Source organism: Eschrichtius robustus, chromosome 4 (genome assembly GCF_028021215.1).
Source record: "Eschrichtius robustus isolate mEscRob2 chromosome 4, mEscRob2.pri, whole genome shotgun sequence".
NCBI classification, from domain to species: Eukaryota; Metazoa; Chordata; class Mammalia; order Artiodactyla; family Eschrichtiidae; genus Eschrichtius; species Eschrichtius robustus.
Window position 1 is genome coordinate 125,393,416 of NC_090827.1, and position 14,947 is coordinate 125,408,362.

At 34.9% G+C, this 14,947-nt stretch overlaps 1 protein-coding gene across 9 annotated transcripts in view; it reads left to right on the forward strand.

Annotated features, from left to right (window-relative positions):
- ANK2 (ankyrin 2) overlaps nt 1–14,947 on the forward strand; it is a 347,463-nt gene that overhangs the window by 160,773 nt on the left and 171,743 nt on the right. For all 9 annotated transcript variants that reach the window (XM_068543335.1, XM_068543343.1, XM_068543341.1 and 6 more), the window contains exons 3-4: nt 2,498–2,596; nt 4,787–4,885. In XM_068543335.1, coding sequence (XP_068399436.1) covers nt 2,498–2,596; nt 4,787–4,885 — 198 coding nt within the window. The remainder of the gene's footprint in view (nt 1–2,497; nt 2,597–4,786; nt 4,886–14,947) is intronic.

Here is a 14,947-nt window from a genome sequence, read left to right on the forward strand (position 1 = left end):
TATATCCTGAATTCGATTTACATATTATACACAATTTCGTTTCTGAACTATTCCCTCATATAAAAAATTTTAGTCATATTCTTAATGACTTTTTAAATGAATTGCAACTATATTGCAGTGATTTGTAGTAGGATCTTTGTGCCCCCCCAAAAAGGTACTTTGTCCTCATAAAATTCTTTTAATTTAGATCCCAGCCTTGTAATTAATTGAGAAGAAAGCTGGCCAATTATTGAGAAAATGTTCTATCCTGTTCTGCAGATTTAAATGTTTTCTGTTTGTGTTTTTGTGTGTGTGAAAATGAGGTTGGCTACGTTTTGAATTCATGAAAAGAAAAGTCTGGAGTAAACTAAGATAAATAGTTTGGCATTGGAGTCCTCCTTAGAATAATGTCTCCTGAAATTGTTTAATTTAAATATATATTTGAACTTCATAAGTTTTTAGATTGTGTCAACTATATTCTATTTGAGATAGTGTCTTGTTACCTTTGTTAACTTTTAAAAAAGTTTTTGTCAATATTTATTGAAACATGAACATAGTAAGTTTAGTGTTCTAACAGCGTGGTCTACAGCAAGTTAAAGCTTTCAGCTGAGCTGATGCTGTAGTGACGGGAGTAATGTCTCCCGGAGGGGAGATTGAGAAGAGTATCGTAAATGCTCTAACCTTCAGAAAGTTGGTCACTCACGTAATCAAATAAAAATTTACACCTTTAAAAAGTCTTAATTCTCAAACCTTTCTATTTTAAATGTCATAGAAATTTACATTCAGAATGCACTGTTGAGATCATTTTCAAGCCAGTGTAGGGTAGGAATTGAGGAAAAGGAAAGGCAACTTCTTACAAGAAACATCTTTAAAAAAAAGAAACATCTTAAAATGCAAAATTATTTAAATATTAGTTTGCTAGGCTATTTCAAAAATTCCCAAGGATTGGAACATTTGATTCTTACAGACTGAAAGAATGGATCCACTCTCCAAAACATTTAAGCAATGGCTCATGATACAGAGTAAAAGATTTCTTCCTGTAAACAACTTAGGAATATCAATAAATGTCATGCTGAAGAATATATAAAGTAAAAAGATATCGGGAAAGTTAGAGGCTCTTAACTATCATCAGGCTTAATTAGCTCCTTAAAAATTCCTACCCAATGGACATACTGCTTTCCCTTCTTTATTTGTTAGAATGAGTTTACTGTTCGTGAAATAGATTACCTCTGTTTAAATCAAATACATCCTTTTGCTAAGGAGACTGCGTGTTGAGTAATTAACTCAGAAAACAACTTTAAAGTATAATGCTTTCCTTGGTCTGGTAAAGGGAGTGAAATTAATTTTCTTTGCGGAATCATTTGTGTACAGTCAACACCATTAACATCATTTGCATACTAGTAGAAACCAGGGGTCATAAAACTTCATATTTTTCAAGTTTTTATTATATTGTCAATTCATTTGTTAAATTTTCTAGGAATATACATAATCATAAATTTCAAAATTTAATTTAATAAATGATAATAATAAATTTAATTCTTATCATTTTGTGCCAGTAAATATATGGAAACCATGACATGAATGTATTAATAGTAGCGAATACAACTTTGTCAGCTACTCAAAGTTAAATGTTGGTGACAAACCAGGACCATGTTTTGCAAAGAAGAAAAACAAATATTACTTTATTTTTGAGTCACATATAAAAGCCTGAATACTTTTCATAAGAAAATCATTAAGTATAAGATATACAATGACCACAAATAGGAAATCTGCCATGAAGCAATTTGTACTTGTATTTGGTTCTTCCTATATGTATGACAAGATCTGCTTTCACACTTTGTCAGTATAATATATGTAGATACCATATTTAGTGAAATTTTCAAAGAGTTTTTTCAATGCTATGGTGAGTAATGAATTTTTCAGGAATTTAGATAGATTGGAACCAGATATTACAGTACTATCATAGATTATAAGATAAATTTTTGAAAAAAACCCTCAAGACAAATTAGTGACATAGTGCTAAATGTTTTTTTAAGTACAATGTTGTCCTTACAAAGTTGTGTTACCTTAGAATTTGTCTTATGACACTGTAATTACTTTTTATGAAGAGGACATTTCTCTCCCATTTGTTAAAAAAGTAAGATTTATTTAAAGCTCTTTATGTTCTAGAAACTATACAGAATTTTATTTCTGGCTGGCACAACAAATGATACAGAGTTGCTCTTTTTCTTTCCTCATTGGAAAAGTATTTAGGTATTTCTTAGTCTAAAAAGAAAGTTTGTTGAAATGAAGTTGAAGATCCACATTTCTAATGAATATTTACCTCTTTTTCTCTCTGAATCAAAATCACTGGAAATTAGTCTCTCTGAAATTAATCGCTTCAAGCTAATGCAAAAAGAAAGAGAAAATGAGGGGATCAGAGTCTGTCTATCTTCTGGGTTATATACTTGCATAAGATCAGCAACTGTCTGCCTCATCATTACTCCACTTCTGAGGCCTTGTTTGTTTCTCTTCTCAGAATGGACTCAACGCTCTCCATCTGGCTGCCAAGGAAGGCCACGTGGGGCTGGTTCACGAGCTGCTGGGAAGAGGGTCCGCTGTGGATTCTGCCACTAAGGTAATGTTTATGCTAGTAGGATTTATTTCCTTGGAAAAGAGGAAATGATTTAAAGCTTCTTTTCCCGGGCTATACATTTCAGAGGTTTGCTGGAACACCAAAGATTCTTAACAATGCAGAACTGAAACTGAAACTCTGTCCATTAAACTTTGCAGAGTTTGAATGGTTTCGTTTAGGGACTTATCAGAGACTGAAGAATTCTGTATCTCTAGTTTCTAGTATTCTATCTTTTTTCCTTTGATTCACAGAGAGACTAGACTAATATAATCCTCTGTAGACAAAAGCACCTATTTTCCCAAGGTTTATTCATTTTTTGAAATAATTGATGTAGTAAACTTCTCAATGGAAATGAACAAGTAATTTTCATGCTTTCATTCAGTTGTTATATCTTTTAATGTATTCATTTAACTTGGTAAGAGAATATACAGATCCTTTATACTCTAATGGAAAAGAGATTTTGGGATCATGGATTGAATTATTAGGGTAAAATTAGATTTTGTCACTGTAACATGTGTTTGTAAAGAAATATGACTCATTTTTAAAGGAATTTACAAGATGCTTGGTGTACTACAACCTGTTACTTCCTTGTTGATACTGCTTTTGGTTAAATATATTTGAACCTTGTCTTTGGGGGATCATTTCAGGAACAACAGGTGTTTTAAAAAAATATCAGTGGTGACAAATCTTTGTCTTTAGAAGGTGAAATTTTAATTTGGAAAAAAAACAGTAGCCAATCAGAATCACGCCATTTAACCAGGGCTGCAGTGTGATGGTTTGGTCGTGGGAGATGCGGAGAGAGTTGGCAGGCACTCAAACCCCCAGCTGGGTCATTAGTCTAATCAGGGATAGACAGAGTGCTGGAGTAAATTAGGGATATGGCCAGTTAACCTGGGTTTCCAACACCTCATACATAATTGCCAAAATGTAGACTGACCCTGCTCACAGTATAGTGTACAGCAGTTCTAGTGGAAACTTAAAAACAAAAACAAACAAAAAACTCTTTGGCAGTTCCAAAGATGTTAAAATATAAGTTTGCTTTGTAAGAAATTGCTTACTTTAAAGAGAGAATAAACATTTCTCTTGACAACATGAGATAAATGTTCAACAAATATTTAAGAATGTCAGTTTGAATATATATCAAATTATTTGCTTCCCCTGAGTTGCTCATATTAATATATTCATTAAACCAATCACTTTTTCTTGCTTAACTGTTTATTAGCGTTTGTTTCCTTTCCTTTAAACTCTGTTGATGTTTTAAAATATAGGTTCATTTTTAATCACAGATTACAATTGTAGAATTTTAGATCCAGAAAAATATCTCATTAAATCTCCTCATTTAAAGAGAAGGCAACTAAGCCTTCAAAATAGTACGAGTGGATAAAGGCCCACGGTGAGTAGGTGGCAGAAAGAGAACTAGTGTCCAAAATTTATGGCTTTGAACGTATAGATTTGCTTGGTTTTTATTTTTCTTTTTGTTCTTTGTTTTAATCCCATGATAGGCATCTTTCAGTCTCTTAAACTATATTTTCTTTTCATGATAGGTTTAAATTATTTTTCATTTTTGTTTGGTACTGTTGATGATAAATTTTGACGTAGCAAATGGTAGAAATTATTGGTAACATTGTATAGTTCATGTGAAATTTATTATTTTATTCCCAAAATATTTTGAACAACCGTGTGTTCCAGTGACTCGAAATACAACTGTGAATTGTCAGTTTCTCTACCACTGAAAATTCCTAGGTTTCTCTGCAAGGTGAAATAAGTTCAATGGTTCAGATAAACTTTGTTGTTTTTTTTTTTATTTAATATTATCTTGGTGTAGGACTCTTTTGTTGTAATAACGTGAATGGTAATATTGTCTCTCTCTCACACACACACACACACACACACACACACACACACAGACACGCACGTACACACATCCCAGATTATTTGATTCAGTAAGAACTCAGTCTTTTCATGTTCTTAACACTAAACTGGAATTGTGCAGGATAGAAAAAGAAGACACTGTATGGGATGGCCAATGTTTTGATGGTAAAAATTATCTTTTCCCAAGGTGGGCTGCAATCTTGGTAGAATGACAAGTTTTAACCACTTCAAATCATCAGCAAAATTGAAAATACCTGTACATTTTGATTTCTACAAAATTTGGAAGCCTCCAACATTTTTCACTTTGTTTCTCCAAAACAGAAAGGAAATACTGCTCTTCACATTGCATCTTTGGCTGGACAAGCAGAAGTTGTCAAAGTTCTCGTTAAGGAAGGAGCCAATATTAATGCACAGTCTCAGGTATTACATTCAGATTTTCTCTGATGTAAATGAATTTAACTTAGAACAGCCTTGTGAAATTGATTTAATGGGTTTAGCCAGCTGTTGGGTAGATAGATTTACTATAAACACTCTGTGATTTATTTCAGGCAAGTTATTTTATTAACTCATGCCATGACATTTCTTATTTTCGTGATGTATCATCATCTCCCCCTTTTTTTCTAGCTTCTTTTTTATTTTTAATTTATTTTATTGAAGTCTAGTTGGTTGACAATGTTGTATTAATTTCCACTATACAGCAAAGTGATTCAGTTATACATATATATACATTCTTTTTCGTATTCTTTTCCATTATGGTTTATCACAGGAAAACCATATAGAAAGACATTGAATAGAGTTCCCTGCGCTACACAGTAGGAGCTTGTTGTTCATCCATATAGAGATATAATGATTTGCATCTGCTCATCCCAAACTCCCAGTCCCTCCCCCCACCTCACCACCCCCTTGGCAGCCACAAGTCTGTTCTCTATGCCTGTGAGTCTGTTTCTGTTTCATCGATAAGTTCATTTGTGTCACATTTTAGATCCCACATATAAGGGATATCGTATGGTATCATTTGATATCATTTGTCTTCCTCTTTCTGACTTACTTCACTTAGCACATCATCACCTCTTTTTATAACTGAAAATTTGACAAGTTCACAGTCTATCGTTGTCTTTAAGTGCAAAAAGAAAAAATATATAGTGTTTTTTCTAGAATGACAGTGACGTCTGTGAAAGATGAATTATTCATGCAAGTTATGTTGCTTTCTAAAATATTTTCTCTTCTTCTTAAATTTAAAAAATTCTCAAAAGATTTGTATTCCAGTGGGAAATCTGCTATAAAGTGGGAATCACACTACTTTGGGTACTTCGCATATAAAATATGGTTTTTACAAAGCTCCTAAGGGAAAGGAAAATTCGAGACCCACAGCTTTATGATGCATGTAATAACAATTGTATAGAACAGGGAATGATATTCTTAAAATGAAATTACGAACAATTTTAAAAGAATAATCAAAATACATCATACTATAAATTTGATCCCTATTTTTTCTCTGGTTGAAAAGGGGAAGAAAATATTGCTTTGCCCACAGCTTTACTCTTAGTATCTGTTATGTATTTATGCAGAAATTGAGGTGCATATCTTTATAATCAAATCCATTTCTTCTATTTTTTAAAGTTTTTAGCCTTTCTAATAACATAGGCCACACCATGCAGGCTATTGGCAAAATAAACCAGTTCCTCTCTATCCATTCTTTGGGCCTTTGAAGGCCTTTGTATAGGAATATGTGTTACCTATATTGTTCATTCATTCGTCGTGCAGACATGACTCTACTTGTATAAATGGCACAAGTTTGGACCCATAAAATACCAATGGGGAAAGGTTAGAAAGAGCCCTATTTTCTTTGACCTTAATTATAGGGAAGAATCTGTTTAAATTATGACAGACAAGACATTATCCATTTTTATCTCTATAATATCATGCTGCTTTGAATAACAACATTTTCCCTTTACAACCCACATTCTTAGTTAAGTGCACATCAATATTTTAACATTTATTGAGAATATGCCATATTCTAAAATCTTTGTTAAATGAAATGCTTTAAAAAATTGGTATCATTCGTAAAGAACTCTGGTGTATTCTATAATGTATAATGGCATCTTGGGCTTAGAGACACAGGATACTACAAAATTGACTGTTCCAAAGTAAGGGATAAAAACTTTTCTTTACAGCTGGAGAAGATCTTTTTGCTTTAGAGCAGAGGTTCTCAAACTTTAGCCTGTGTCACCTGCAGGGCTTGTTAAAACACCTGTTTCTGGGCCCCACCTTAGAGTTTCTGGTTCAGTCCTGGCTAGGGACCTGAGAATTTTCATTTCTTACAAGTTCTCAGGTAGTGCTGGTGCTGCTGGTACAGGGACTACATTCTGAGAACCTTTGATTTAGAGAATGTAAGAGAAAACTGAGTGTAAGAATATCGCAGTAAGATTGTTTAAATATAGATTCAACTACATGCATGAATCAGTAGTTTGTGTTCTTAAAAAAGCATGGAAATAAAAGCCTTCCATCGCCCGTAGGAGGTTACTTTTGACAGGGAGTTCACATATATGTTGGTGCTGTTAATATCTCTAAAAAGAGCTTGCTTACTTTCCTCAAAATGACTAGTTGAACAGAGTGATTTCACAAAAGTTGACAGGTATCAAATGCTGCAAGGTAAAAACTTGTTAAAAATTGTATCAGTTGTTATACTGTTTTATTAGACATTAGATGCTTTGGAGACTTTTCAAGGAAAACAAGCTAAAACCATTTAATCAGTGATTTGCCTTCAGTGTCAATGAGGCTGTTCTTTATAGTCACAATCATGCCAGATAATAGATCTTAAAGGAAAATTTATATTATCGATGAGATTAAAATAATCTTTATTTGTACTGTACTCAGTTAGCTCTATTTAGATTTATATTGTAGGAAATCCTGACAGATAGTTTCACACTGATTTTTATATTGTGAGACAGTTCTAATTTATACTGTTAAGAACAATTAGTAATTAAAATTTAGGGTGTTTTTCTAAATGCATAAGTCATTTGATAAGACCTGTGACATCATTTGCTATTAAATTTAGGTAGCCATCATTAACAGTTAACACAAATTGTTATTACTTAGACTATTTTATAATTTAATAATTGAAATTAAAATGCAGGAATTTATATAAAAGAGGTTGATTATTTTGCCCTGTGTGTGAGCAAATTCCAAAGGCATGGTTTTAAGGATTGTTGAGGGGGAATGTGAACCCTTCTCCATGTATGATTCTTGTTGGTGGTGTCTTGTTTACGATGCAAATTTCTTGTGTGACAACAATGAATGTCAGGTGAATGGTTAGGAGCCGTGCTCATGATAGTTGAACAGTCACTCCCTTTTGAGAACCAGAAAAAGGGCATAGGAATCCCAGATGCACAACATAAATTCTGAAGTTTGTACTCAAATTATACCTTCTCCTACATCTTTTTAAGAACATAATACAAAGTGAGTGCAGAATAATCTGTTATTATAGGAACGTGGGTGACTGCCTAGTAGTTTACATTTGACAAACTTCCGAGTTACTTGGAAATGGAGCACTAAGATTACTGTTGAATTAAGTAGGTAGGAAACTCCCTGAAAAGCTCCAAGGAACAATCACTCAGTAAACATTTACAGGCTCCTAGGTTATGGAGATGTACGCCTCTGTGGAATTTTTCTGCATTCTCTACGTAAGCTATGAGATCCACAGGAGACTGACCTTCACATGGCACAGTGCCAATTTTGGTAGGCAGTGTGCTTAATTCATGAAGAATTGCAGAACACTAGCAGGGGCAATTTAAGTGTTTTAAATAGAATTATGTGACTGATACAATAACAGTCAACAAATGTTTAAGTTTCTGTGCTCGATGGTGGTAGCAGTGTAGTCTCTACTGAGTCAGTTCTTGGTGTGATTTTAAGCCTTGCCTCGACCGTGTAGCTCTCTGGCTTGGTTCTTTAGTCTCCTGGATTTAATGGTGTGAAGATCTCATCAAGATCTCAGTGAAAGCTGTTTTGGTGGAATAATGGTGCTGGAAGTCAAATTAGAGTGATTTGAGGAATGCTATTTGCCTTGAAGGTGGTTGCTTGCTTTCTGAAAAACGCAGGCACGTTCATAAAATTTAAACATATTAACCTCCTTTAAACAGTCCTATATAAGTAATGCTGGAATGCTTTCCAGCTATCTGTGCAGACATTTGTTTGTCACTGTTATAACCTGTAAACCTATTAGACTTGGAGATATGACTTTAAAAAATTGTTCCAGTTATATATTATCAAAGAAATTATACTTTGAGAAGGTTTTAAAAATATTCTCAGAGTGATGAGTTTCTCTGAATTCTTGTAGCCTTTTTTGCCTGTTGATATTTGCCCATCTCAGGTTTATTTTTTAAATGTATAGTTACAGTTTCTGCAAGGTGGTAAACTCCTTGGGAGCAGATAATTTTTCTCGTACTTTGTAGTTTTAGGATTTGGCACAATGCCTTGCTTATTTACAACTGGAGGCTAAACACATGCATGTATCCTCTTCACGTATAAGAATTAGCTTTGGTGTGTATTCCACTCATTCCTAACAGTAGATGTTAATATTAATAATAGTACAAATAATATTATTGGCTGCCAGGCACTGTCTCTGGTGCATTGTGTGCCTTAACTCTTTTGATCTTCATTGACTCTGTCAGTATTGATGACAGACTGAGACAAAGATGGTTCATTTACCTGCTCATAATTTTCTTCTCCAGGCAAAACTGCTTCTCATAGTTCCCGTAACAGTTCTACCTTCACTACAGACCCCCAGAGGATAATTTTTTAAATTCCTCTTTCTTTTGGCCCAAACCCTATTAAAGTACAAGTAAGCTGATTCTCCTGAAGTAGAATCCATGCAAAAGGTTTAAGGTGAAAATTTTTTACTTGGTACTTTTTGTGAACTATAAACGCTGTGTCTCTGCAAAATGTTCAAAGCATGAACCAAGTGTTGTTGCTTCCAAGGAAATCTGGCCTGAGAAATCGCCCCTCTTTAATCTTCTCTACCAAAATGTGACTTCTTGTTCCTCATATATGAGAGTATTGTTTTTAGATCTTTATTATAGTGTCCGTATATAAAATTATTAAAATCACAACGACCACTGAAATAGAACAAAGTGACTTAAAAATAGGTATTTGGTTTTTGATTTTACAAAGAAAACTGGTGTATGTTATTTATATTTTACCACAGCTTAAAAAGCAAACTGAGTCCTAGAATAGGTGATATCTCCATACAGCTAAGTGAAACTGTGGAGCGTGGGGGGCATAGAACTTGCGGTCAGCTGTAGCTCTCTCTCTTTTACCTTATTCAGTGGATCCTATGATGTTTGAGTTCTCTGACAGTTATAGAGAGAGAGGAAAATGTGATTTCATTAGAAGAAAGGCTGGGCTAGAAGCTCTCATGAGACTGTTTTAGAAGTATACGTCCAGGGAGCTGAGGATTGCTTGGAATAGATTCCGGATGCCAAAGAAATACAGCCCAGTTGTAATACCTTGCACTTAGACTCTTAATTTTATAGAGTGTTTTTATGTGTTCTTTAATCTCATTTTATCTTTATAGTGATGTGAATCAGCAGTGATTATTCTCATTTTGGATATGGGGAAAATTGAGGCACAAATAAGAAAACCAAGGTCTTATAACAAATTAGCAATGGAGCCACAAACCCAAATGGCATGGACCCCTCCCTTCCAAAAATCCTCAGCATAGTTCACTGTTTCCCATTAAGCTGTCTCTACACCTTCTGTCTCCTCTAAGGAGGTCCAAGACCCTACTTACATCCCACAAGAGCCAGGTCTATGGCTTAACTGCCATCCATTCTCTCCTGGTCTGTCCACTCAGATGCTGGGAATACTAAAAGCATTTCACAGAAGCTAGACAACTAGCAAGTAAAGGGATTCATTAGCACTGTGACACTCAGCCATCCATTTTCTTAGAGTGTTCTCTTACCAAACGATTTTTAACACAGGGAAGACTATACTTTCTGAAATGTGGTTTGTGATTGTTTTGATTCATTTTTCTTCTCTATGTCTACATTGTTCTACTTTTTCTTGGAATTTCTTATGTTTTCAGTCCTTTTATGAGGATTTCAGGAACACTATATTTTTCTTTTTATTTTATTTTGATGGTAAGTGAGTCCAAATAAGATATTCTGATTTGGTATTCTTGATACCATATTTTACTGAATTCACTTCTATTTTTCTTGAATCCTTTTGCCTATTTTATGCTCTCTACTCTGTGTTCATTTAATCCTGGAAATTTTATTCCAGAAGAAGACTTTCCTATTTGTAACACAAACATGATTAGGCTGTTATTTTATTAGCTTTCAGATGTTCAGATTATGACCAGTAATGCCAGTTGCAAGATTACATGACCATTGATTACACCCCCATAATTTTAGGGGTGCATACATCCATTATATGCAATGACAAATGTCTTTTCAGGTGTAGCTTCCAATAGCTTTTTCTTCATTGGCACTCACCCATTGTCAAACGCAATTTGAATTGGGCTGTGAAGAGGAAGAAAGCCTACACAGTTGGCCAGCATGCCCACTACACTGAATCGCTTCCATATGGCCATAGAGCCATCCTTGCCTCTCAAAATAAAAACTCATACTGGAACATTCCATTCTGTCAACGCACACACACACACACACACACACACACACACGCACAGTATAAAATGGGATTCATGATCACAGATTCCAAAAAAGGTTTTGTTTTCAGCTTTTTTTCCAAACGTATACATATGGTTCTTTTTTAATAAGGTTCTTGGTCTTTTAATTGGGAAAGTTACTATTGTAATACAAATTCTCCAAAGTTAAGATGATGGCATGTACTTGCATTTGACCAGAGATACGAGAGAAGTCAGGATGTTTTTGTTGTCTTTTTGACTCTGAAAATCAGTTTATTGGGTGATTACAAGTTTGCAAGAGCATCTGCATTCCTCAGCTTTCCAAATTAAATAAAGGAAATATGCTTTCTCCAGTTCTCCATCCTCCAGTATGCTTAGAGAAATGATGAGAATTGATATCTTTAAAAATTTGCTTTGAATGGAATTATTATCTCAGATCCCAGTAGAATTAAAATTACTAGTCTGCTAAATACACACATATCTGAAAAGACATGATGTTTTTCATCTGCAGTAAAATAAAGCAAATTTAAAATTTTGAAATAAAATTAATACACATATTTTGTCTTTATGCAGATTTATCTGGGGGCAGGTGAGGTGGAAAGACTGAATATTAATTGTCATTTTTTCCTGAAATTGAATGAATTAAGGCATAAGCATCATCAAATCTATTTCTTTGGTAGATGTCCCATTTATTTATCCCTTCACAAGCCTATCCAAGTCCAATATTACTGCATTTTAAAGGAAATAAATTTGTAGTAAGGTAAGACTTGTAGGGAGAAGAGTAAAATGGCAAAGATAGCTCCAAATTTCTGTTAATAAATATGGAGTTTGAATTTCATACAGAAGACCATTCTTTCTCTCTCCTTCTGAGTTAATATGGAGGATAAGCTACTCCGGCAGCACATAGTTACAAGAGCACTGTAGCAGTCTACCTCTTACTCCAGATCTCACAGCTTAACGTGTTCATTCCACAGCAACCAAGATGTAGGTGAAACAATCAGGAAGACCTCAAAACAATCATCCTTTAAGGCAAAGACCACAAAACAAAGCAAAATTGGAAAAATATGACACTAAATAAAACTTCCCAATAGAAAATTGTTGGAAGTAGTCATTCATTCCCTCACTCCTTCCCTCACTCACTCAGCAGGTATTTGGGAATTTAATGTGTGCTCTCTAATAGGTGGGGGTGGTGGAGTCTGAGGAAGTGATGACTAAACTGCTCTCTTTTTTTAAAACTCATAGATAATTTAAAAAAAAATTTTCCCCAAATTTATTGAGGTATAATTGACAAGTAAAATTGTGAGATAGTTGAAGTGTACAATGTGATGATTTGACATACATATCCTTTGTGAAAGGATTCCCCCCCATTGAGTTAATTAACAATCTATCACCTCACGTCTTTCCTTCCTTCTTCCTTCCTTCCTTCCTTTCTTTTCTTTCTTTCTTTTCTTTCTTTCTTTCTTTCTTTCTTTCTTTCTTTCTTTCTTTCTTTCTTTCTTTCTTTCTTTCTTTTTCTCTCTCTCTCTTTCTTTCTTTCTTTCTTTCTTTCTTTCTTTCTCTCTCTCTCTCTTTCTTTCTTTCTTTCTTTCTTTCTTTCTTTCTTTCTTTCTCTCTCTCTCTCTCTCTCTCTCTTTCTTTCTTTCTTTCTTTCTTTCTTTCTTTCTTTCTTTCTTTCTTTCTTTCTTTCTTTCTTTCTTTCTTTCTTTCTTTCTTTCTTTCTTTCTTTCTTTCTTTCTTTCTTTCTAACATTTAAGTTCTACTCTCTTAGCAAATTTCAGTTATACAAGTGTTATCAGCTATAGCCACCATGTTATACATTAGATCCTCAAACTTTATTGATCTTATAACTGAAAGTTCGTACACTTTACCAACCTCTATTTGTCTCAACCCCCAGCCCCTGGCAACTACTTTTCTATGCACTGTTTCTATGAGTCTGGCTTTTGTTTTTTAAGATTCCACATGTGAGTGACACCACGTGATGCTTGTGTTTCTCTGTCTGACATTTCATTTAGCATAATGACCTCCAGTGACCTGTTCTCTTAAAGAAAGAATTGATATGAAAACTAGGGGTAAGAGGTGATAAAGTGTGCTATGGGAAAATGATATAGTACGTGCAAGAGCCTAAAAGAAATCTGGGAGTTGAAACATTAGTGGGAAATGTGGTATATATGAGGGCTGAGAGAGAAAGTCAGATCCTATGGGACCTTGTGAGCCATATTAAGGATTTCGTTTTAAGATGTTTATCCTAAGCCCAGTATGAGGTGGAGGTGGGGGGTAGAGCAAGACAAGATTTGGATTTTGAAAAGCTCACCTGCTGCAGTTCGGAGAACAGCTTGGAGGGAGGCCAGGACAGATGCAAAGCAAAGTATTTGGAGACTGCTACAGAGGTTGACTCTAGACAGTTGGTGATATTAGTTAGAGTGGAGTGCTTGCTGCTGGTTTGGGTGATGGAGGAAGGGAACCGCTTTGAGAGAGATTAGGACCTCTTTCAGAGCACTTGGTGATGATGGCAGAAGGGAGGTGAGGAAGAGGATGGTACAAGGATGACTTTGGGATTTCTCCTCTGTCAGTATGGATGGTGATGCAGTCCATTGATATAGAGAACATGGGATAAGGACAAGGTTTTGTTTTTGTTTTGGGTGGGAAGGAGGGTAGAGAGCATGAGTTGTATTTTAAGTGCTTGTTAGACATCCAAGAGGAGGTTTTAATGGTAAGTCTGAGCTGCAAGTCTAGAGCTCAGAGGAGAATTCTGGAATGAAATGAAGACATTTATGGGTCATCTGACAGAAGTGGTTATCGAAGCAATGGACTTGAATGAGACTGCCAAAGCAGTGAAGCCAGGGAGAAGTGGAAGAGGGTCTAGGTTTTAAGGAAATTTTTCAGATTGGAGAAAGTGAGGTCATAAAGAAAATTTGGGATATATGGCCAAAATTTTGAAAAATTTATAGTAATTGTCCAGAGGACTGTGGATTCTTAATGTACAGTGAGTGAAAAACAGCAGGTTTGGAAGAACTAGAATGAGAACCAATCAAGACCAGTGTAATAAGCAGTTGATTTAAACTTAGACAGGCTTCAGTTTAGCAGTGGTTAAGAGCAACATCTCTGGGGTCAGACAATCTGGAATCCCGAATCCTGCCCTCATCACCCACCTCCTACCCTTGTGATTTGGGGCAAGTTACTTATCATATCTGTGTCTGGATTTACTCATCTGTAAAACAGGAGTAATTATAGTACATAAAATGTAGGGCTGTTGTGGGGATCGAAGTATACAGCACAAACCATGACACATAGCAAGATAGCATTTGAAGAGAGTTATATGACTAGAAAAACACACAGCAAGTGTTCCATGTTAGATGCTGTTGTCATTTTTATTCTTTTTGTGGACCTAAGATTAGAGCCAGACATTTTCTTGTTGTTAAAATAAGGGAACTTTGTCCCAGCTTTCGACAAGAGAATCCTGAGTTTGACTGATTAGACCATCTTAAATCTCTTGCCCAAACTTGAACCACTCATTGTATCTAAGAGAATCGAATGTGTTGATTGGCTTAAGTCATCGGATGCTCTTCCTGGAGCTGGAAGATGAGAAGTTCAGCTTTGCTGGAATTACATGAACTATGTGAGGAAAGACAGATACTCTAAGGAAAAACCAGGATGCTTTCAAAAAAAGAGGAGGGATCCTGGGTAGGCATCAACCAATACCTATTACTATATCTTGGGCACTCCATTTAAAAAATTCATTATAGATTATATTAGTTGTATACTACATCTGTTTATTTGGGTTTTTTTTTTTTTTTGGACTCTGAATAAAAAAAAAAATTCATCTGCTTCCTTCAATTTTA